At 41.7% G+C, this 25,167-nt stretch overlaps 1 protein-coding gene across 3 annotated transcripts in view; it reads left to right on the top strand.

Annotated features, from left to right (window-relative positions):
- Positions 1-25,167, top strand: part of LOC124721712 (exocyst complex component 3) — a 56,938-nt gene that overhangs the window by 19,071 nt on the left and 12,700 nt on the right. For all 3 annotated transcript variants that reach the window (XM_047246797.1, XM_047246798.1, XM_047246799.1), the window contains 7 exons: positions 1,843-1,951; positions 2,932-3,080; positions 19,211-19,409; positions 19,520-19,774; positions 19,855-20,010; positions 24,470-24,595; positions 24,960-25,136. In XM_047246797.1, coding sequence (XP_047102753.1) covers positions 1,843-1,951; positions 2,932-3,080; positions 19,211-19,409; positions 19,520-19,774; positions 19,855-20,010; positions 24,470-24,595; positions 24,960-25,136 — 1,171 coding nt within the window. The remainder of the gene's footprint in view (positions 1-1,842; positions 1,952-2,931; positions 3,081-19,210; positions 19,410-19,519; positions 19,775-19,854; positions 20,011-24,469; positions 24,596-24,959; positions 25,137-25,167) is intronic.

Below are 25,167 nucleotides of genomic sequence, written 5' to 3'. Positions count from 1 at the left end.
CAAGAGCTGGTTGAATTAGTGGAACAGCTGCCTCCACCCTTCCTCCTACTGGTAGACTTTAATCCCCACAATCCTCTGTACGGCAGTGAAACTACATCTAGCAGGGACCAAGTAATTAATTTCAGAGCTGGGTGTCAGCCTACTTAACACTGGAGCTACAACACATTTCAGTAGGGCCCATGGAACATTCTCGGACATAGATCCTACAGTCTGGAGTCTGAGCATCTCACCTTTGGCATCTCATCTCACCTTTGATCCATTGGTATGTCCATAGTGCCCCCCCCCCCCCCTCTCTCTCTCTCTCTCTCTCTCTCTCTCTCTCTCTCTCTCTCTCTCTCTCTCTCTCTCTCTCTCTCTTTCTGTTCTCCCCCCCCCCCCCTCTCCTCCAACTGGCTAATCTAAGATGAGTCTACATCCATACCCCAGATACATGCAGCTAACAGCACGTTTCATGAGGAAAAATACATTTTAGTGTATTCTAGCAAACCTGGCAATGCTTCGTAACTGCTAAATATGTTTGATGGTTGGGTACATGTCCTCATCTCCTCCTTCCCCCTGTCTGTGTCCGTCGTCCCCCGCCCCCCCTCCCCCTCTCCATTTCCCTTTCCACCATCTCTGATGTTGAACCTTGTTTACTGTTATTGCAAACAAAACATTGTGTGGGTGTTGACACTGCTTAAAATTAATGGGAAAACAGTTGGTATTATTGTTATATGGGATATGAGAGGGATCTCTCCAGCTGCTGTATCTGTGAGGCTAGTAGCTTCAATGACAATATTTTGTGTAGTTCTTAATCTTTGAACGGGTAGGGTTACAACATTTCAAATGATTCAAATTGCGTGCTAGTATTCTGATCATACACCAGTAAGCCACAAAAACTAAATTTCCTATTTTCCATTAAAACCAACATTGAGGGAGAAAATACTACAGCACATTGTTGTGCATGCAATTTCTTAAAATGTATATGAAAAAGAAGAAGAAGAATGTATTTGAGAGAAACCAGTTGACTGGTGGTGAATCGGTCAAGAACTTTTCAAGATTTTTGTTAGAGATCTTCCCGTTTTATATGCTACATATATATTTATATACCACATATGTTAAAGAAGTATGTGGCGTATGTCCGTCTGAACATTTATTAGAGTATCGTGCAAAAATCTGAATCAAATTGGTCAAGAAATTTTTGAAAATTTTGCTAACAAAGTCAATCGGTGACTTGTTTTTGTATAGATTTATCGATTTAATGCATCTCAATATTTTGCATGTGAGGAGTGAATGTGTAAGGGGTAACTTGTGCTGCACCATGTGGTCTCCAACTGCTTTTTACCTCTGCACTGCCAACATTTTTAAATGTTTCATGCATGTATTTTATTAATGTAATAGTTTAAGCTAATTGACTATATAGCCCATACTGCCCTCATTTTCACACCCCATTTTAGTAGTACTGGCTATGATGACCCTTCTTGGAGTATCCTTCAGTGACAGGTTACAGTTTGTAGTTGCTTAGGTTTTCCCTCACTTCTATCCGTCTGACTTAACATCCTGTCACGCATATTATTGACGATGATGATGCCACAAACCCTGAAGCTGTCAGCTCTTCTTCTCTTGTTCCCCATAATATTATGTAAATTTCTTGTGGCGACGAGGGACTGATAACAAAGATATTAAGTCCCTTTAAATCCATAATCACCATCATCTGTAATTTAAAATAATCCTTGGATGAATAAATTATTAATACTAACATTAATACTGGTTGTCTGAATTTATGAGACTGTTTTTGCCAGCCTCAGTGTGATACTCACTGTAACAGGTAACTTACATGTGACATTGTTTTCTGTTGCATAGGCAATCGTGTATTACAGACATGGATGTTGAACAGTTAAAAGCGGAAGCAAGAGCCACAGCAGCAAAACATGTAATTAACATGTTACAACGACCTGACCAGTTGGAAAAGGTAAAACTGCAAAACATCTATCACTAAAACTACTACAAAGAAGAGCTTCCTTTTCAGTATTATTAGATAACATTCCTTGTGATATACATGTATGCAAAACACACACACACACACACACATACACACACACACACACACACACACACACACACTCTGTAAGCTGTTTCTTATGTGCATCATAATTTTGTGTGTATATGGCTTTCACATTAGGTTATTCTTTATCTTATTACACAGAATTTCACTCAAATATATCAACTTTTCTTTCTTTTACTTTGTCTTCAAAAGAAAACCATGGAGTTCCTAGCTTTACTGTTAGTTTTCTTGAAGTGTGTCTGTAGTCTGTTACAGTTCTGTGTTGTATAACAAACTATTTAGCCCCCCCCCCCCCCAATCATATTTAAACAGGGTAAACTAAACATGGTTCTTCCATAAGATTTGAGAACATCGAAAAAATGAGGACATTTGGAGGAAAATAAGTTCTGTGTGAATTTGAGCTGTAGGATACAAACTTGGCTTTCCGTGTCTAATTAATTCACCCTGCGAGAAAATCAGTATCATAATTCCAGGGAAGTAGCATTGTTTAACATGAAACAGTTTAAAATATGGAGGATAAACACAGTGGATGGAGCTTAAAGATTATTCAAAGACTAGTTGTTCCTATTGTTGTCTTTAGTGGTTTAGAAACACTGGTAACAGTGGAAACCTGTAAAAAGTAACTGCACTGTTTTAATTTCCTTTGGTTGGCATAAAAGCCACGCATTCAAAAGTAATGGTTATATAAATTACCAAAGTTTTGAAAGGTATATAAATTGGTGAAATGCTTTGAAGGTGGAGTGGAATTTTGTGTGTTGATTTCATAACCTTTTAAGATGAAGTCCATTAAATGTGTTTTCAACAAATATATTCACTATAAACTGGAAACTTGTAACTTTATTATTCCAGTACTTTTTCAGTTAGTAATAAAATTTCTGTTTTTGAAGGTTGAACAGTATAAGAGACGGGTAAGCAGAAAGAAAGCATCTGTTGAAGCTATGTTGAAGACGGCCATGCAGAGCCAGCTTGATGGTGTGAAAGTTGGGCTAAACCAGTTGCAAACGGCTCTCAATGATATTCAAACAATAAAGGAAAAGTATGTCTTCATGTATTAATAATAGCTTAATTGGAATGTTACAGTTAATGCTCTTTTAATAAACTTTACAAATAGTCTTCAGTTTTCTATTTATGTAGTAATAACTTCTACAAATTTTAAATATGAATGATAATGAACTTCCTCGGCTAGTTAAAGATACAGTAGAGTACAGATTTACTGTTGACTTTACACATTAGCTCATGAAAACTGGGCACTCTAACTCAGTATTTCTTGAAAAAGAAGGCTGCTACAGGTTATCCAGTGCGACTAAGCTGTCTGCCATGGAACCCATGTCACTGATATGCTTATGATTTGTTTGCAGTTTTAATTAAAACTGTGTCTAGTTAAACATGTGCTACCCAACAGCCGAGAAACCATTTGAAATAAGTCAGTAGGCCTACTCAAGCATCCACTACCACATTCATATTCTGTATCATCTGTCATGTCACTTGTTTTATTAGCACTACTGCTGGCAACCAGACATTGAAACTAAGCTACAATTTTATAAATCAGCTACACCTACTGCACTCAACTAACATGGATGTCTGAATTTTATGAGAGTTGGTAATTGCAAAATGCTGCCATGTCACAAAATCTGTGTTGATGGATAGACAGCTACCTGCATCTACAAATTATCTTAGCAAGTATTCCACTCTGTCTCTGTTGTCACAATCTTATTTTCCTTGACAGCTTATATTGTCACACATTGGCACCTTGCTTGCTACATAGCATAAGTCGAGCAGCAGTTCCAGTTCTTTCCAGTAAATGTTCTCACACATCTGCAGTGTTGCTCCACCCAGTACTAAGTACTGCACCATCCTACCAATCTTGGTAGAACAACTTCTACTAATTTCCTTCCTACACATCTGCATGTCCTTTACTTGTAAATACTTCCTGGTATAGTTTCCACATGCTTTACCAAATATAAAATCAGCTACACTGTCGAGAATCAATAATTCATCACTAATTAGACCCAAAATAGTGCTTCCCTGTTGCTCTTGGGTGTCTGAGCAATGACTGTGACTGGATTTTTTCAAAGAACGATTTTTGAGTCTCAGTGTGTATTATGATCAATGCATCACAAAGTAGATACAATGTTTAAAGTGCCAGAAGTTCATACAGTGTGGGATTTAATTTTCAGGTAATCAACAGGAAGTAAGCGTACAGCCAGCACCTCACCAAAGCATGTGTTAATTGTTTTTCGAGTTAGTTGGTATGGACTAATAAATATCCAATTGTTCTGGAATAAAGTAAGAAAAGATCTGTAGGTGGCGAAATGTATATATTATGCCAAGGCCAGAATGACACAAATCTCTGTTCACCTCCATATTGCAACTTATTTCACACCAATCATGAATAAGATAACACACAGACCAAAGACATTACCCAAAGCTCAAGTCATGGAGGCAAACATGTAAAGAAAATAATGTCCTTGTCATGGTAGTTCAATGCTTTTTTTGTAACTGTCTGACTCGAATTTGGTAGCTTTACTGAGATAATGATCTTTGTTACTAAATAACTTGATCATGTGCCTAATACAATCACATGTCTCTTTCATTTTGCAAATATTAATTCTTAATTACAAAATAAAAATGGAAATTTGAAAGAATAACAGTGTAGATTAATATTATTTCGTTTTATTCATTCCTCTGGCACATACCACACTCCCCAACAATGCGTAAACTCGTCCACTCTTGTGGTAACAGTTGAGCTCATTTCACATTCATACTAAAGAAACCACTGCTTTTATTGCACTTTCACGTTAATTTAACAGGTAATAACTGATCACAGAAACCATTCTGTATGTATTTAAATTACAATATATTCCAATAACAAAGTTACTAATCAATAACTACAATACCATTTTGTCTATAGCCCCATTAAATAGTTCTGTGCACCTTTCTGTGAATAAACAGAATTACTCAAACATACTTTTACCATATGATATGACAAAACACTTTCAGCTTTTAATTATATTCTTTAGCAAATTCTTCATACTATTTATGTACGACGCAGCTTGCATGGCTGCTCTTTACATAACCTCAATGACAACTTTCTGCACTCTTAACTTGGTGCATGACCAGTAGCACTTCGCCATTGTTGACATTAAACCAAGACAAACCTTCTGCCAGAGAAAAAGTGTGCTCCGTTTCAAAACTTTCAGAGTACTATATCATCCCATCACAACACCAAAGATAGCAGTACTACTTACAAAAACAATTGCTCGTGCAGGTACACCTTAAGAAGTGCCATCACTGTTTAATCTGCTACTTTAGTGCTAAATCAATTCCAGTAATCATAGGGCTCAGCATCTGAAGGATCAACACCATTCCCGTAAAAACCATCGAAACACATTGTGTCCAACCCAGAAAGAACACCTTTTTAATCTATAGAAATGAGGAGGTATAGGGCAAGCAATAAGAAAAGTTTCAGGAAACAATTAAAGCAAGCTATTCAAAACATCGCCTTGACATTGGGAGGTGACTTAATGTAAGTTGAGGTCTATTTGAGTAACTTGTCAAATGACACTCTGCAGTTAGGGCCCAACATATTGCGGTGTGACTGTTCAAAAGTCGGTCATCTGCACAAATCTTCAGTGGTGTTAAATCTTCTAAAAAAGCTGAAATAGATAAAATGATGTGTGTTAATATGAGTCATTCCTATTGCATTTATAATTCATCTGAACTTTGTGTGAGGATAACTATTTAAGTTTTAAAAATTCAGTTAAGTTTTTGGGCTTCTCCTTTGATATTTTAAGTCCACTCCTGTGCATGTTGTCTATAAATGGCATACTGAGATGGCTGAAATAGTTCTCCTTGCTTATGTTGCAAATATTGCATCAAGCCATGTAGTGGTAACCAACAGGGGGTATGAGAGATTGTTCTCCAAAATCAGCAAATTGCCAGTAGCAGTATTTAGAAAGACATTTCATTCATTTCTCTACAGGACAGACTATAACACCATTAATAACAATATATCATGGGGTATAGGAAATATGTGGAAAATATTGTTGAGAATTCTTGGACATGCATATTAATATGAACTTAAATTGGAAGTCACTTCTCACAGATAATATAAAATGGTTAAGTCTGACAATATTTGCTTTATGTGTGATTGCTGCTTTTGGTTATAAAATCTCCAAAATGTTAGCTTAATTTCTACATTTCCATTCACCAATGTTACATGGAATAATACTCTAGGGCAGTTCCTTTCTGTGATCTGAAGTATTCATTGCACAAAAATGATCTCTAAGAATATTATCTGATGTAGTTCCTCAAACCTCATGTCAACAGTTGTTTAAAATCTAGGTGTGTTAACAGCAGTGTCATGATACTCTTATTTATGGATTTTGTTGTTGCAAACCAGGTACAGTCTGAAAATAGTATTGTTTGTAATTACAACAAACCTCCTAAGGGGCTCACTACTCTGGTGAGTACGTGCTTGGCTACCAAGGAGCCCCAGCCTTTGCAGCACTACTTCACCTTTCTGTGCTGCCAACCTACACTTCAGCTTTCTCCTATCTCCTCTGTTTCCATTGGATGGTCCATTTGGTGCAGACCCTGCCTGGGACTCATTCACACTTTTGGTCTTGATTTCTAGTTTCCTTCATGGTGCCGTCTTCACCTTCCATTAACAATTATATGGTCCCCATTCTTGAGTTTGACCTGCCAGCTTTCCAAATTTTGCAGAAGTATGTGTGATGCAGGGAAGGTGGCCCATTTTGGTGTAGGCTCCACCGAGGTCATCAAATACCTGCAAAATGGTAGTCCCCTGACCGTGCAGGGTTTACGCTATTGGTGCCTGCACTGCACACTTCCTGTGTATGCCATGGAGTATGTACCCCTCATGACTGGGGCATGGGGACTCCAGGGAATGGGAGAATGGCCAGGTAGCCATTGCTATGGCTGGGTGATGCCCATGGGGAGAGCCCCTGTCTAGAGTGGGTGGCACCATGGCAGATACTTCGCACATGAAGCGACTTAAACTTTGTCCTGCTGGTGGTCACAGGGCCCCAGCAGTCTCTTCGAATATAAAGGCCTTTTATGATGCAACAAAGTACGATCCCAATGCGTTCCCTTCTTTAGCCACACTGGGAGGAATGCAGGATGGGAGGAATCCAGGACTAGACTACAAAGAGCAAAATCCTCTCCTCAATACCTGGTCTGTATCAGGATTGATGGGGACACTTTTTTGACTCCAAAACTTTTATTTTTTGTGGAATACATTGAAGACAAATACAGGGGAATGCAGCCATCTCTAAGATGAAGAGTGGTTCCCTCCTGATTAAAACATCATCTCCTGCTCAGTCACAGGCAAAGTTGGGTAACATTCATATGACAGTCACTCTCGACAAGTCTCGTAAGGTGCAGGGCATCATCTTTCACCATGATCTTCTTTTGCAATCTGATGATGAGCTACGGGTGAACATAGAGTGATCGGGTCGTTTTGTGTCCATAGGGGACCAAGGGAAAACGGAGTTGCTACTGTGACCTTCATCTTCGCTTGTGAGGGTGATACATTGCCTGAGAAGGTCAAGGTGATGGTATAGGGTGTGATTTGAAACCCTGTGTTCCTCCTCCTATGAGATGCTTCAGGTGTATGAAGTTTAGACACATACTCCCATTGAACCACTAACCCTGTCTGCAGGGATTGTGGGCATCGGCTGCACTCAAACGTTCCTTGTGCCCCTCCCCCCCATCTGTAAAACTGTAGTGAGCATGACTGTCCCTGCTCACCAGGTGGCTCCATTTTAAAGTGTGAGAAGAAAATCCAGATATAGAGGATCCTGGACAAGCTCACATATTGAGAGGCCAAAAAAAGTATGAACGTCTTAATCCTGTACAAATGGCTCAATCGTACACTACGGTTGCAATGTCATTGCTTTCTCTCTCGATGGTGCCTTCTTGTGTTGTGCTTCTTACAGTGGGCCCTCAGAGCCACTTGCTAATACCTGCCTGCCCAGGTGGTTGGGGGCCCTTCTGGTGCCTCACCATGCCCCCTTCAAGAGTATTGGCGCCCCACCTGCTGGGGACACTGCTCCCCATTCCCCAGTTTGAGGTGCCTCATCCTCCTCTGGCTTCTCCAGCTAGGAAGAGGTCCTTTGGGACTCTTCCTTCCATGGTTCCGGCTTGTCCACAGTCAGATGCCAGCTGTTGGACTTCTTGTTCTTCCACTGTCCCTGAAACCAATTGAGGAAACCTTTCCAGTCCTCATAAGGAGGAGGAGGACAAAAAGAACTCCTCTAAGACAAAGGAAATTACAGTGGCCCCCGCACCACCAGACTCTGCATGTATTCCTGTGCCCCAGGTGGTGATCCCAGTGACCCCTGAGACACCAGATCTCCTGTGGCAGTGTGCTGTAGAAACCTCATGACCAACTGGTTGCAGCATGTAACCCTGAGTTATAACCTCACCCCCTCCCCCCTCCACCCTGGTCACTTCATGCCCCCACAGTATTCAGAGAGTGTGATCCTCCAGTGGAATTGTAATGGATTTTTCCTCCACCGGGCTGAGCTACAACAGCTTTTAAGCACTTATGCTGCATCCTGTATTGCCATCCAGAAAATGTGGTTTCCAGTAGCTTGGACCCCTGCCCTTCGTGTTTGCCGAGGTTATTTTAATAATCGTGCCAACTATGAGATGGTATCGGGTGGAGTCTGTACAAATGTGCTGGACACTCTATACAGTGGCATTGTGCCTCTTGATACATCTCTGGAGGCTGTGGCTGTGTTGGGAAGGGCACATCTGGATTTTACCATCTGTACAGTGTGTTAACTGTAAGACGGCAGAGTTGTGAGGGGAGTGCGGGGAGAGGAGGAAGCAAGCATTGGCTGGCAAGGGGAGAGGAGCCGTTGAGGAGGGGACAAGGCACGTCTACCAGTTGTAGTGCTGGCACTACAAATTGCGCGTCATGCTTACACAAAAGCAGACGAAAGGCTTGGAAGTAAAACTCGCGTTTGTGGTGATACGCCAGGACGATTCTTGGAAAACTGTTTGAATCTTCCAATGCTACGCATGCTTTGTCCCGAGTATGTAGCAGCTCTCACTGAAGATTTGTAAATGGGGTGAAGAAATTTTTTCTGCACCCTTTCCGTTTCATAGCATTCGATCACACGCAATATAATTTTGCGACCATCGCTACGTATTGCTGGTTTCCTTCTAACTGTAGGCCTACCGGTAGGGTCCGCAGCTCGTGGTCGTGCGGTAGCATTGTCGCTTCCCGCGCCCGGGTTCCCGGGTTCGATTCCCGCCGGGGTCAGGGATTTTCTCTGCCTCGTGATGACTGGGTGTTGTGTGCTGTCCTTAGATTAGTTAGGTTTAAGTAGTTCTAAGTTCTAGGGGACTGATGACCATAGATGTTAAGTCCCATAGTGCTCAGAACAATTTAAACTATTCATTCTTCACTCATTTTGATAATGTTTAGCACAACTGCACAATAAAAACATGCAGAACAGTACAGCACAAAACAATAATGAAGTAGACGACAATGACTACCTTGTACAACACAGTCAGCTACGTAATGTTGGCAGCAGTCGAAACTGCGTGCCTATCGAAGCCTCTTGACGTTTACCGATTTCTACCAATTCAGGACTAGGGAGAAGTCTGCCATCTAAAAGTTTACACACTGTAATGTTCATCTCCCTCCCGATGACGTTTTATTCCAGGACGTACTGTCTGCATTACTCTCTCAGCTTCTCCCACCTTTCCTAGTCCTGGATTACTTCAATGCCCATAACCTTGTGTGGGGTGTTACAATGATCACTGGCTGTGGTAAGGACATTGAAACTTCACTGGCACAGCTTGATGCTTGCCTCTTGGACTCTGGTGCCCCCACACACTTCAGTTTAGCACACAGAACTTATTCAGACATTGATCTGTCCTTTTCCAGTCCTGGTCTTCTACCGTCTATCCACTGGAAGGTCCACAATGACCTGAGTGATAGTGGCCACTTTCCAATCTTCCTGTCCCTTAAGCAGCATTACTCCCCTGGACGCGTGCCCAGATGGGTTCTCCGTAATACTGACAGGGATGGGTTAACCTCTGCTGTTGTCCTGCTCCTGATTACAAGGCAGTATCGATGCGGCTGTTCAGCATACAATGGCAGCCATTCTTTTGGCAGCCAGCCAAACCATCCCCTCTTCCTGTCAATCCACTTGTCAGAAGATGGAACCGTGGTGGACCGCAGAGATCACTTCAGCCATTAGAGATTGTAGGCGGGTTCTCCATCGCCAAAAGTGGCTCCCTTCCCAGTTGTGATGACCACGTAGAATATCTTAAAAACATTATCCTTACCGCCACAGAATGTTCCATTCCTCACACTTCCACTTTACCATGCCGTGTCCCGATCTGTTGGTGGACTGAGGCATATGGTGGCGCGATTTGCGTGCAGAGACATGCTCTCCACATTTTTAAACGTATCCTAAGATGACAAATTGCATTCATTATAAACAGTTGCTTACACAGTCTCATTTTGTTCTTTGGGATAGCAGAAAATGGTAGCTGGATTTTCTTTACTAGTTCTTTTAACAGTGCCATTCCCTCTTCCGTTGTGTGGGCCAACCTCCTATGACTCTCTGTGGCCTAGGTCCATTCCCCAATTTCCAGCCTGACAGTAGCAGATGATGTCATAGTGGATGCCATTGCTATCTCCAACACTTCGGCCACTATTTTGTGGAGATTTCAAGCCCCACCCACTATCGCCCCACCTTCCCCCATCGGAAATGAGTGGAGGAGGCTTGGGCGATACCCTTCTCTTCTCAGAATCGTGAGTGCTACAATGCCACCTTTACTATTAGGGAACTAGCTCATACTCTTACTTCATCCTGATCCTCCGACCCAGGGCTGGACGCTGTTCACATTCAGATGTTGCAGAACCTTTCTCTTGCGGGTAAGCACTTTCTCTTTCATACGTGTGATAGCATTTTGGCAGAGGGTATGTTTTACAGGTGCTGGTGTGAAGCAACTGTCGTACCCATACCTAAGCCCAGTAAGGACAAACACCGTCCTTCTAGTTATCACCCAATTTCTCTCAGCAGCTGTGTTTGCAAGGTGATGGAGAGTACGATACATGCCCGGCTGGTATGGTGGCTCAAATCTCGCAATTTATTAACCACTGCACAGTGTGGATTTTGAGTGCGCCATTCTGCAGTTGACCATCTCTCACTTTGTCAACACATGTCATGAATGGTTTTCTGCAGAATAACCTGACTGTGGCCGTGTTTTTCAATTTGGAGAAAACTTACAGCACCTGCTGCAGGACTGGTATCCTCTGTACACTCTACACACAGGACTTCCATGGCCGCATGCCCCATTTCCTTCAGGAATTTTTAAAAGACAGAGTTTTCAAGGTACGTGTGGGTTCTGCCTTCTCGGACACCTTTATACAGGAAAACGGTGTGGCTCAGGACTCCATCCCGAGCATCTTCCTCTTCGCTATCGCCACTAACCCTATTATGGCCTGTCTCCCACCGGGCATCTCCTTTTTTTGAAGACGATTTTGTGGTCTTTTGCAGTTCTCCATGGACTAGTGTCCTTGAGTGGCATCTTCACCAGTATCTCGATCATCTCTACACATGGAGCATTGACAATGGCTTTTGCTTCTCCACTGACAAAACTGTTTGTATGAATTTCTGGCAGCGCAGTTGGTTTCTTCCGCCCTAGTGGCGCAGTTGGTTTCTTCCACCGTCTTTACATCTTGGGCCTGTTGCTCTTCCGTTTGCTGAAAATATGAAATTCCTGGGGCTCATACTCGATAGGAAACTTTCGTGGTTGTCCCATGTCTTATCTGGGTGCTGCCTGCTGTACTTGATTCCTCAGTGTCCCACATGTCGTCAGCAGTACTTCCCAGGGAGCGGGTCAGATCACCCTTGTCCATTGCCTGTTCAAAACTAGAATATGGGTGTTTTGTTTATGCATCTGCAAGTCCGTCCCTCTTACACCATCTCAATACTATCCACCATCGTGGCATCTGTTTGGCCACTGGCACCTATTACACTAGCCTGGTTGAGTGTCTGTATGCAGAAGCTGCCGAACTACTGCTGTCATATCGCCGTGATTTTCTAGTCAACAGATACGCGTGCTGTTTGTCTGCCATGCCTGGCCACCCATCCTGTACCACCTCCTTTGATTGCTGCTTTGATTGCCAATATGGGATGTGTTCCTCTTCTCTGACCACCTGGAGTTCGCTTTCGGCTCATGCTCTGGCAACTTAACCTCATGCTGCCTGCCATTTCTCGATGAATGTGAACTCTTCACCACCTTGGCGTCATGTGGTGACCCGTGTTCATCTTGGCCTTGATTTGCTTCCTGAGGACACTACTCCAGCCTCGCTCTATCACAGTAAGTTTCACTACCTTCACACAGAACTTCACGTAGTACCTTTGTGAACACTGATGGCCCTCGGGCAGACAGTGGTGTCGGATGTGCCTTAATCATTGGCACCAATGATGTTTGGTATCGGATTCTGGAACATTGCTCAGTATTTACAGCAGAGCCCTTTGCCCTGTATCAGGCCTCGCAGTACATCTGGCAACAGAAGCTTTTCAATTGTCAGCTGCTCAGACTCTTTTCAGTACCCTTCAGAGCCTCTGTGTGGTGTACACCGTCCATCCATTAGTGCAATGGGTCCAGGAAAGCTATCACTTGTTCACTCACGATGTAGCCATTGTGATGTTAATGTGGGTTCCTAGTCATGTCGGTCTGATGGGAAATGAGGTCGCTGACACTGCTGCAGTCCTCGTACCTTGGTCCACTAGTTTTTCCATTCCCTCCTATGGTCTCTGTGTTGCTGTCTGTCAGCAGGTGGTGTCACTTTGACATCACCACTTGTCCTCCCTTCATGGGAACAAGCTCCAGAGAATTAAGCCTCTCCCAGCAGCTTGGACAACCCCCTCTTAGCCCGATCACCACGAGCAGATCATTTTAGGTAGGTTGTGTATTTTTAGCCCTCACCATTTGTTAAATGGTGCTCCCCCACCACTTTGTGCACATTGCCCTCAACCTTAGACGGTTTGACCTTTCCTGACGGAATGCCGAATGCCCTTTTTTAACCACTTACATTCTCTTTTATGTTTGCCATCTGAGTTATCGGCTATTTTAGCGAATGATGTGCGGGCTGTCGACCACGTTTTACTTTCTATCCGCCGTAGCGATATGGTGAAGGACATTTAATCTTTAGAGCAGGACCTCTGTTGCTCTATGGTGTATTTTATGGACCTTTCTCCAAGTCCCTGTTTTTAGCTGTCTTTCCTTCCATCGATTGGACTTGACATGTAGTTGTTTTCAACTCCTTTTTTTTTTGTCATTATGTTCTATGGTTTTGTCATGGGTGCATATGACCCTAGTTGTTTTTGTGCCCTTAACCAAAACAAAAAACCTTTCATGCCCTTTAAATCTTGTAACTACAGCCCAGAGTCTTTACAAGTTGTTAGTAACTTTTTCTTCACTGTATTTTATCTCTGCTATATTCGTAATTTCAAAAGTGCATTTCAGTTATCAGTGTCGAAAGCTTTCTCTAAACCCACAAATGGTATAAATGAAGGTTTGTCTTTTTTTAAACCTATCATCCAAGACAAGTCGTAGGGTCAGTATTGCCACGTGTGTTCTTACATTGTTCTGGAACCCAAACTGATCTTTTCTGAGGTTCGCTTCTACCTATTTTTTCATTTTTCTGTCAATAATTGATGTTGGTATTTTGCAACCATGATTTCTTAAACTGATGGTTCATTAGTAATGCACCTGCCTTTTGTGGAATTGAAATTATTTCATTCTTCTTGGAGCCTTGACGGTATTTCACCTGTCTCATATATCTTGCACACAACATGGGATAGTTTTCATATATAGCTTTCCCAAGCATCTTAATAATTTTGAGGAAATATCATCTACTCCAGGGGCTGTGTTTCAACTTAAGCCTTCATATCTACTACCTTACCTTCATCTTCTTCCCGTGCTTTAAAGTTCATTTCCTTTTTATAGACCTTCTATATATTCCTTCCACATTTCAGCTTTCCCTTCTTTTCTTAATACTGACTTACCTTCTGAGCTCTTGATGTTCATACAGATACTCCCCTTTTATCCAAAGGTCTCTCTAATTTTCCTTGAAGCATCAATTATCTTGCCTGCAGTTATGCATGCATCTACAGTTTGCATTTCTCTTCTAGCCAGGAACTTTGTCATTTTGAACTTTCTGTCAGTCTCATTTTTTAGGCACATTTATAATCCTTTTCTACATCTACATCTACATCTATACTCCGCAAGCCACCCAACGGTGTGTGGCGGAGGGCACTTTACGTGCCACTGTCATTACCTCCCTTTCCTGTTCCAGTCGCTTATGGTTCGCGGGAAGGACGACTACTGGAAAGCCTCCGTGCATGCTCGAATCTCTCTAATTTTACATTCATGATCTCCTTGGGAGGTAAAAGTAGGGGGAAGCAATATATTCGATACCTCATCCAGAAACGCACCCTCTCAAAACCTGGATAGCAAGCTACACTGCAAGAGCAAAGTGCCTCTCTTGCAGAGTCTGCCACTTGAGTTTGCTAAACATCTCTGTAATGCTACCACGCTTACCAAATAACCCTGTGACGAAACGTGCCGCTCTTCTTTGGATCTTCTCTATCTCCTCTCTCAATCCGACCTGGTACAGATCCCACACTGATGAGCAATACTCAAGTATAGGTCGAACAAGTGTTTTGTAAGCTACCTCCTTCGTTGGTGGACTAAATTTTCTAAGGACTCTACCAATGAATCTCAACTTGGCATCCGCCTTACCAACAATTAATTTTATATGATCATTCCACTTCAAATCGTTCCGCACGCATACTACCAGATACTTTACGGAAGTAATTGCTACCAATGTTTGTTCCGCTATCATATAATCATACAATAAAGGATCCTTCTTTCTATGTATTCGCATACATTACATTTGTCTATGTTAAGGGTCAGTTGCCACTCCCTGCACCAAGCGCCTATCCGCTGCAGATCTTTCTGCATTTCGCTACAATTTTCTAATGCTGCAACTTCTCTGTATACTACAGCATCATCCGCGAAAAGCCGCATGGAACTTCCGACACTATCTACTAGGTCATTTATATATATTGTGAATAGCAATGGTCCCATAACACTCCCCTGTGGCATGCCAGAGGTTACTTTAATGTCTGTAGACGTCTCTCCATTGAGAACAACATGCTGTGTTCTGTTTGCTAAAAACTCTTCAATCCAGTCACACAGCTGGTCTGATATTCTGTAGGCTCTTACTTTATCAGGCGACAGTGTGGAACTGTATCAAACGCCTTCCGGAAGTCAGGGAAAATGGCGTCTACCTGAGAGCCTGTATCTAATATTTTCTGGGTCTCATGAACAAATAAAGCGAGTTGGGTCTCACACAATCGCTGTTTCCAGAATCCATGTTGATTCCTACAGAGTAGATTCTGGGTTTCCAGAAATGACATGATACGCGAGCAAAAAACACGTTCTAAAAGTCTACAACAGATAGATGTCAGAGATATAGGCCTATAGTTTTTCACATCTGCTCGATGACCCTTCTTGAAAACTGGAACGACCTGTGCTCTTTTACAATCATTTGGAACCTTCCGTTCCTCTAGAGACTTGCGGTACACGGCTGTTAGAAGGGGGGCAAGTTCTTTCGCGTACTCTGTGTAGAATCGAATTGGTATCCCGTCAGGTCCAGTGGACTTTCCTCTGTTGAGTGATTTCAGTTGCTTTTCTATTCCTTGGACACTTATTTCAATGTCTGCCATTTTGTCATTTGTGCAAGGATTTAGAGAAGGAACTGCAGTGCGGTCTTCCTCTGTGAAACAGCTTTGGAAAAAGGTGTTCAGTATTTCAGCTTTATGCGTGTCATCCTCTGTTTCAATGCCATTATCATCCCAGAATGTCTGGATATGCTGTTTTGATCCACTTACTGATTTAACGTAAGACCAGAACTTTCTAGGATTTTCTGTCAAGTCGGTACATAGAATTTTACTTTCGAATTCACTGAACGCTTCACGCATAGCCCTCTTTACACTAACTTTGACATTGTTTATCTTCTGTTTGTCTGAGAGGTTTTGGCTGCGTTCAAATTTGCAGTGAAGCTCTCTTTGCTTTCGCACTAGTTTCCTAACTTTGTTGTTGAACCATGGTGGGTTTTTCCCGTCCCTCACAGTTTTACTCAGCACGTACCTCTCTAAAACGCATTTTATGATTGCCTTGAACTTTTTCCATAAACACTCAACATTGTCAGTGTCGGAAAAGACATTTTCGTTTTGATCTGTTAGTTAGTCTGAAACCTGCCTTCTATTTCTTACTCTTGCTAAACAGATAAACCTTCCTCCCTTTTTTTACATTCCTATTTACATCCATATTCAGGGATGCTGCAACAGCCTTATGATCACTGATTCCCTGTTCTGCACTTACAGAGTCGAAAAGTTTGGATCTGTTTATTATCAGTAGGTCCAAGATGTTATCTCCATGAGTCAGTTCTCTGTTTAATTGATTGAGGTAATTTTCTGATAGTCCACTGAGTATAATGTCACTCAATGCTCTGTCCCTACCACCCATCCTAAACATTTGAGTGCCCAAGTCTATATCTGGTAAATTGAAATCTCCACCTAAGACTATAACATGCTGAGGAAATTTATGTGAAATGTATTCCATATTTTCTCTCAGTTGTTCTGCCACTATTGCTGCTGAGGCGGGAGAGCGGTGAAAGGAGCCAATTATTAACCTAGCTCGGTTGTTGAGTATAACCTCCACCCATAATAATTCACAGGAACTATGCACTTCTATTTCACTACAGGATAAACTTCTGCTAACAGCAACAAACACGCCACCACCGGTTGCATGCAATCTATCCTTTGTAAACACCGTCTGTGCCTTCGTAAAAATTTCAGCAGAATTTATCTCTGGCTTCAGCCAGCTTTCTGTACCTATAACGATTTCAGCTTCGGTGCTTTCTATCAGCGCTTGAAGTTCTGGTACTTTACCAACGCAGCTTCAACAGTTTACAATTACAATACCGATTGCTGCTTGGTCCCTGCATGTCCTGATGTTGCCCTGCACCCTTTGAGGCTGCTGCCCTTTCTGTACTTGCCTGAGGCCATCTAAACTAAAAAAAAACCACCCAGTCCACACCACACAGCCCCTGCTACCTGTGTAGCCGCCTGCTGTGTGTAGTGGACTCCTGACCTATCCAGCGGAACCCGAAACCCCACCTTCCTATGGCGCAAGTCGAGGAATCTGCAGCCCACACGGTCGAAGAACCATCTCAGCCTCTGATTCAGACCCTCCACTCGGCTCTGTGCCTAAGGTCCGCAGTCAGTCCTGCCGACGATGCTGCAGATGGTGAGCTTTGCTTTCATCCCGCTAGCGAGACTGGCAGTCTTCACCAAATCAGATAGCCGCCGGAAGCCAGAGAGGATTTCCTCTGATCCATAGAGACACACATCATTGGTGCCGACATGAGCGACCACCTGCAGATGGGTGCACCCTGTACCCTTCATGGCATCCGGAAGGACCCTTTCCACATCTGGAATGGCTCTCTCGGTGCATGGAGTGCACATTGGTTTTCACATTGCACATTGGTTTTCTTCCCGTCCCTTGCAGCCATATCCCTAAGGGGCCCTATTACACACCTGACGTTGGAGCTCCCAACTACCAGTAAACCCACCCTCTGTGACCGCCCGGATCTTGCAGACTGAGAGGCAACCTCTGGAACACGACAAGCAGCCATGTCTGGCCGAAGATCAGTATCAGGCGAAGACAGAGCCTGAAACCGGTTCGTCAGACAAACTGGAGAGGCCATCCGTTCAGCCCTCTGGAATGTCTTTCGCCCCCTGCCACACTTCGAGGTCGAGACGACCTCCCACTCTACCACGGGTGAGGGGTCAGCCTCATTGTGGGCAGTATCCCAGGCAGCCACAGCCGTAGTCCAGTGGGGGGTGCGTGGGAGGAGCTGGCCGTCCCCAACAAACCCCTGTCTGGATCCCCACAGTGATGCCCATTGGCAGCAGCCTCAAGCTGTGTGACCGAAGCCAACACTGCCTGAAGCTGGGAGTGAAGGGACGCCAACTCAGCCTGTGTCCGAACACAGCAGTCGCAGTCCCTATCCATGCTATATACTGTTGTGCAAAGAATGTCTGAACTAATCTACAGAGAGCACAAACAATTCTACACAAAATTTAAACGGTTATTAAAATACAAGACTGTATAGTAAATGCAGTAATGCTGCTATTTGCGCACTGCTGACACACTGCTCAGCGACAGAAGGATGCTTTATACACTGAATTTCTTAATTGTTATGTCCATTTGTTAATTAAATTCGGTATCTTGTTGGTTATATCTTGGTCCATGTATTTTTATATATTTGATCCTCTGCTTACTTCAGTATATCACCTGTGAAAGCTACCCATTCATCTTCTATTGTGTTCCTTTCCTCCATTTCAGTGAGGTATTATCTAATGCTCCCTCTGAAGCTCTCAACCTTTAGTTCATTCAATTTATTCAAGCGCTGTCTCATAAATTTCCAAACTTTCTTCAGTCTCTTCAGTTTAAGTCTGCAATTCATAACCAATGAATGGTCAGAGTCCACATTTGCTGCAGGAAAAGTCTTGCAGTTTAAAATCTGGTTTTGAAATCTGTGCAGTAACATCATGTAATCAATCTGAAACCTTCGTGTCTCCAGGTCTCATCCGCATATACAACCTTCTTACATGATTGTTAAACCAAGTAGTTACTGAAAAGACTGCTTCCCCTCTTGTGACACACACTTGTTCTATATTGTACTATAGGTTTATTCAATTGGACCTCCTGTAACATTGGTAATTGTTACAGTAAGTGCAATGAAATCTGCTGATTACACCAATTTTATTGCTGACTGCTTGCATCCCTTCATTGCTGCTGTGTTAGCCACAAGATGTTACATTTTTAGTAAGGCACTTAAGTGGGTGGTAATAATGTTCTACCTGTTCAGTGTATGACTTATTTGTCAGTCTGCATGCAGGACCTAACAAAATCTACACTGTGCAAAAGATCTTTTAAGTTATTGTTTTGTGTTGCATAAATACTTCTCAATCTAATGATCACTTTTGCAAAAATAGTCAAAATATTAATGCTTTTGTATGTTTTATCCAGCTTAAAATGGATCGAAGATTCGTTTGTAGCAGTTCCTCAACTACATTCACAATTACAAGTTGTCTGTGATGAGAATATGAGACATTCTCAATATGTGACAGCCATGGAGAATCTTAAGCACATTTTTACAGTGCGTGAAAGTGTTGAGAGAACGAAACAGTGGATGATAAATGAAGGAAAACTTTTATACACACATCAGGTAACGTATTTTTATACATTTACTTTCACGTATTTAGTTGGGAATTTTTGTTTTATACAGTAAAATTTGTCTATTTGTGCATTTCTTTATTTTGTATACTTTTGTTCCAGAGTTTAAGTGACCTAGAAAATTCTAGAGATGATCTTCTCTATGAACTACATAAGTTGCCTAATCAGGCCCCTGCAGATAAAAGCATGTTAGAAGCTTATTTCCAGGAAGTGGAAGAGCTGTCCAATCTTTTGGAGAAGCAGATACGCCTTATCTTGAGCCGCACACTTAATACAGTGAGGAAAGAGCCTACAGTTATTGTAACTGCTCTTCGCATTATCGAGAGGGAAGAGAAAGCGGATAGTTTTGCTCTTCAGGTTGTCATAAATAGTTGTTTTGAAATTAAGTCACCGGTCATGCAACACACACAATTCACCTTCCAATTTCTCATTTTTAGCGTCAAAAACAGAGTGGGTTTTTACCACCAGGTAGACCAAAGAAATGGCGCGAGAAAGCTTTGGATGTGCTTGAAAAATCTGTAGCTCAGCGGATTGAAGGTACACAAGTTGATGAGAGAGAAGACAATAAAATGTGGCTAGTGAGATACCTAGAGGTCAGTATATCATGTAGATAAGTATTCCATTCAAATGAAGTTAATCCAGTTTATTCATGCATAAAAATACAAGAACTCTTGAGTTCATATTGATTAGTTGTGTATTTAATTGTATGAAAGTGCAGATTTTGATGGTGGTGTGTTCTGCAAAAGATGATAACCTGATAAATTTCCGGTGGTTATGAAATCACCACAAATTGGAGTTGGGGCTGTTATTAATGCATTTTCAAAATTTTTATCCTAATAACCCAGACAATGGTCTGAAAGAATTGTTTGTGTTATGTGTTTGAAGTAGCAAGCAATTTGCACTATCATACATTTGAACAGAATGGGATTTTCACTCTGCAGCGGAGTGTGCACTGATATGAAACTTCCTGGCAGATTAAAACTGTGTGCTGGACCGAGACTCGAAATCAGGACCTTTGCCTTTCGCGGGCAAGTGCTCTACCAACTGAGCTACCCAAGCACGACTCAAGCCCCGTCCTAACAGCTTTACTTCTGCCAGTACCTCGTCTCCTACCTTCCAAACTGCCAGGAATTTTCATATCAGTGCACACTCCACTGCAGAGTGAAAATCTCATTCTGGAAACATCCCCCAGGCTGTGGCTAAGCCATGTCTCCGTAATATCCTTTCTTTCAGGAGTGCTAGTTCTGCAAGGTTCACAGGAAAGCTTCTGTTAAGTTTGGAAGGTAGGAGACGTGGTACTGGCAGAAGTAAAGCTGTGAGGACGGGGCGTGAGTCGTGCTTGGGTAGCTCAGTTGGTAGAGCACTTGCCCACGAAAGGCAAAGGTCCCGAGTGCAAGTCTCGGTCCGGCACACAGTTTTAATCTGCCAGGAAGTTTCATACATTTGAACATTTGAAGGAAAAAAATAGCTAAGCATTCAGTAGAACTGAGTTCAAATCCCCATCTAGCCAACCACATTTACGTTGTTTGTGGTTTCCATTTATCAATCAATGCAAATTCCAGGATGGTTTATTTAAAAAAGGACACAGCTAATTTCCTTTCCTTTCCTTTCTCAATCTGAACTTGTGCTTTGTCTCTAAAACAATGTTGTCATTGCATGTTAAATCCTAATCTTCCTTCACTTTACATTACATAATCCCATTTCACACAAATGTAATTTCGACTGTGTAACGTAGTGCAGTGGTGTGCATTCCACCTCTAATTTCCTCATTGTCAATTGTACATGAAACCATAATATTAAATTCTTCTTCCAAGACAGTTTGTCTCATTTTTATGGAATGTACAAACAGTACTTGCTAATAGCTTTCCTATTTATATTTTGTGAGCAGGTAGAACTGTCCTTTGAAGCTTCAGAATAATTTACTTCTGATTGCAGTCTTACTCTGAGAGAGCACACTGTTTTATTTTTGTTTACAATATACAGATTCTGCACTTTGTCACAGTTCATAATAAGGAAAAATTATTTTTCCAAATCTGTCATAATAAAGATGTTTTATGGTTATAATAGAGGGAAACATTCCACGTAGGAAATATATATCTAAAAACAAAGATGATGTGACTTACCAAATGAAAGTGCTGGCAGGTCGACAGACACACAAACAAACACAAACATACACACAAAATTCAAGCTTTCGCAACAAACTGTTGCCTCATCAGGAAAGAGGGAAGGAGAGGGGAAGATTTTATATATAGGCGGGATAAATTTGTATTACGGTAAAAAGGGAAGGTGAATAGAAAGTGAGACTACTGGTAAACGCAGAAAGAGAAAATAAAGAGAAAATAAGACGACAGGAAAGATTTCGAGATGCAACAGCGACAATAACAAACGTAATTGTTGGGTTCAAATTAATGATATGGTTATATTTTATATATAGGCGGGATAAATTTGTATTACGGTAAAAAGGGAAGGTGAATTACGTTTGTTATTGTCGCTGTTGCATCTCGAAATCTTTCCTGTCGTCTTATTTTCTCTTTATTTTCTCTTTCTGCGTTTACCAGTAGTCTCACTTTCTATTCACCTTCCCTTTTTACCGTAATACAAATTTATCCCGCCTATATATAAAAGAATGTTTCCCTCTATTATAACCATATCATTAATTTGAACCCAACAATTACGTTTGTTATTGTCGCTGTTGCATCTCGAAATCTTTCCTGTCGTCTTATTTTCTCTTTATTTTCTCTTTCTGCGTTTACCAGTAGTCTCACTTTCTATTCACCTTCCCTTTTTACCGTAATACAAATTTATCCCGCCTATATAAAATCTTCCCCTCTCCTTCCCTCTTTCCTGATGAGGCAACAGTTTGTTGCGAAAGCTTGAATTTTGTGTGTATGTTTGTGTTTGTTTGTGTGTCTGTCGACCTGCCAGCACTTTCATTTGGTAAGTCACATCATCTTTGTTTTTAGATATATAAAGATGTTTTATGAATTTCTTAAATTAAAGTGACTGTAAATTGGAACTTTTGGAGGCCACGGTTAATTATTTCCCATATTGATGAAAGGGGAGCTAGTTGCTCATCTTGATTAGGGTATTCCTCATTTCAGGACACGATGAGAGAATATCAAAGCCCTGACAAGGATATGGTTCAGTTGTTCCAGTCCAGGATGATATTGGGGTGACAAGGGAGGTGGTCTTTTGTAGTTAATTTTTGGGGTAGTGGGAGGATTGGGGGTGTGTGAGGATATGGCATGGTAAATCTGTCTGTGTGGTCTAGGTTTGGTGGTAGTGCCTATCTGTAAAGACATGTTCATCCTTTTGATACCGAAGAGGAGTAGTGAATCATTGGCCAGATTATTCATATTTCTCAGTTGGTTACTTCATTGGCGAAGCTCAATTTGCGAATAACCAAAGCTACCAGAGCATAAACACGAGGGATCCTGAGGGATATTATGCCAAATTCTGTCCAATTAGTGTGTTAATCATCAACATCCCAAGCTGGTTGGAGGGCTCTGCCCATAATGCTCCAAACGTTCTCAATTGGGAGGAGATCTGATAACCTTGCTGGCCAAGGTAGGGTTTGGCAATCGTGAAGACAAGCAGTACAAACTCTTGCTATGTGCAAGTGGGCATTATCTTGTCGAAATATAAGTCCAGGATGGCTTGCCATGAAGGGCAAGAAAATGGCACCTAGAATATCGGCAACATACCACTGTGCTGCAGACTGCTGCGGATGACAACGAAAGGCATCCTGCTATGAAATGAAATGGCTCCTGAGACCATCACTCCCGGTTGTCGGCCCATGCAGCGGCCAATTCAGGTTGATATCCCACTGTTGTCTGGAGTGTCTCCAGACACATCTTCAACAGTCGTCAAGGCTCAGTTCAAAGCAGGATTCATCTTCACCACTGAAGACAGTTCTACTCCAGTCGATATTTCAGGCCAAATGTGCCAACACCACTACAAATGGGCTTGGTGTACAGAGGTCAATGGTGGTCGGCTCAAAGGGCACCGTGAACTCGACCCCCTTTCTGTGAAGAGTCACCTACTAATGCTCCGTGTGATCACTGGAGCACCAGCTGCACATTGGGTGAATGGTGCCTCTGATTGCTTTGTCCTCACATTCTCATATCTGTAGGTCGACTGCTTCCTTATTGATGCTGCATTCGGTCATGGTCCACCCATTCCTGCCCACATTGTTGAATAGGGGCATTTCTCCTGTTCAAATGTTGAGCTATTCTCCCATTAGTCCAACTGTTTTCTTTGAGCCCATCTTCAATTCCTCCGTCAAACACTGACATCTATATGTATTGTTCAGGCACCTGTTTGCAAGTCTTAGTTAGTGTCCAACTGAGTACTCCGAATGAAATTTGCAAAGACTTTATGCCCTGGTGTCGACAAGTCCCCTGTTTACTATCCGTGCTAGCTGCATGGTGGAATTGCACTGCAGTGTCAGACATTCATCCATTGGCCACCAAAGTTAATAATTTTCCATTGATACTTGCCCGAATATCAATTTGTGGCCAGTTTTGTTTAGTGTACTTGAACATATAGAAGAAAAGGGTTAATAATATCATATTATGATTGTCTTACCTTTCACTTATACATTTTCTTTGTGTTATATTTCCATCCTGGCTATACCTAATTTACTGTGGAACCTCTTCAAATTTTTTGGTTAAATATTGTGCGTTAAATGAATTAACCTTTGCAGTACCACTTTCAGTATTATGCAAAGTGAAATTAAATTAATAAACTGAATTATTATTCTGGAAGCACAAAATGATACAGAAAGAAAATGCTTGTGCCATACGACGAAAAAAAAAATCATTGTAACACTTCCTGCTTCATTGATTTTCTGTCCTAATGAGGTAAAATAAGTTTATGCCAAATCACAATATAATGTCATATTATTTGGAGATATTTGTTGCTTTGTTATTCTCCTTTCTTTGACTTTAACTGAAGAATATTTTTCCTCCTCCTCCTTCCAGATGACATCTATATCGATGAATGTTGTTTGCAATTTGCTGTGCACACTAATTAATTTCTTTCCCCCCACAGCTCACAAGACAGCTTATCCTGGAAGACCTGAGAGTTGTAAAGACATTGTGTGTGCCTTGCTTTCCACCACAGTGGGATATTTTGAATACATATGTTCACATGTATCACAAATGTCTGTCTAGACATGTAAGTAGAAAAGTGTAAGTCAAAGTGTAATTCTTCCTAACCATGCACAATGCTTAAAACTTTATTTACCAGACTAAAAAATAGGTGAACTTGTGCTCTGATTCTAAATAACAGATACTTAACACATACTACAGCAAAAAATTGTGCTGTGGAAATTGGAAACTGTAACTGCTTTTCCTGCTTGATTTTCGATTGGGGCCGGTTCTCATTATGTATTCAAACAAATCTGCATTGTGATACTTTTTGGCCCTCAGACTGGTCTTCATTAGAATACTAAAATGCAGAAAGTTAGTATGCTTGGATTGGACTTTCCTGTGTTATAATTTTGTGTGTTTTGATACAACTGTATTTTGTCTTCTTGCAGCTGCAGGAGTTGATCAGCAATGGCCTGGAAGGCAATGAGTATGTTTCCATACTTTCATGGATAATGAATACGTATGTTGGTCCAGAACTAATGCAGCACCCAGAACTAAATATTCAGTCTGTTGGACCACTCCTAAACAATGCAATTGTAGAAGATCTACAACAGAAATATTTAAGTGTGAGTTTCTTAACCATGAACTAAATTCAGA

The sequence above is a fragment of the Schistocerca piceifrons genome, chromosome X, assembly GCF_021461385.2.
Source record: "Schistocerca piceifrons isolate TAMUIC-IGC-003096 chromosome X, iqSchPice1.1, whole genome shotgun sequence".
Taxonomy (NCBI): Eukaryota; Metazoa; Arthropoda; class Insecta; order Orthoptera; family Acrididae; genus Schistocerca; species Schistocerca piceifrons.
Note: the sequence above shows the minus strand (reverse complement) of the source record. Positions and strands in the feature narration are given on the sequence as shown.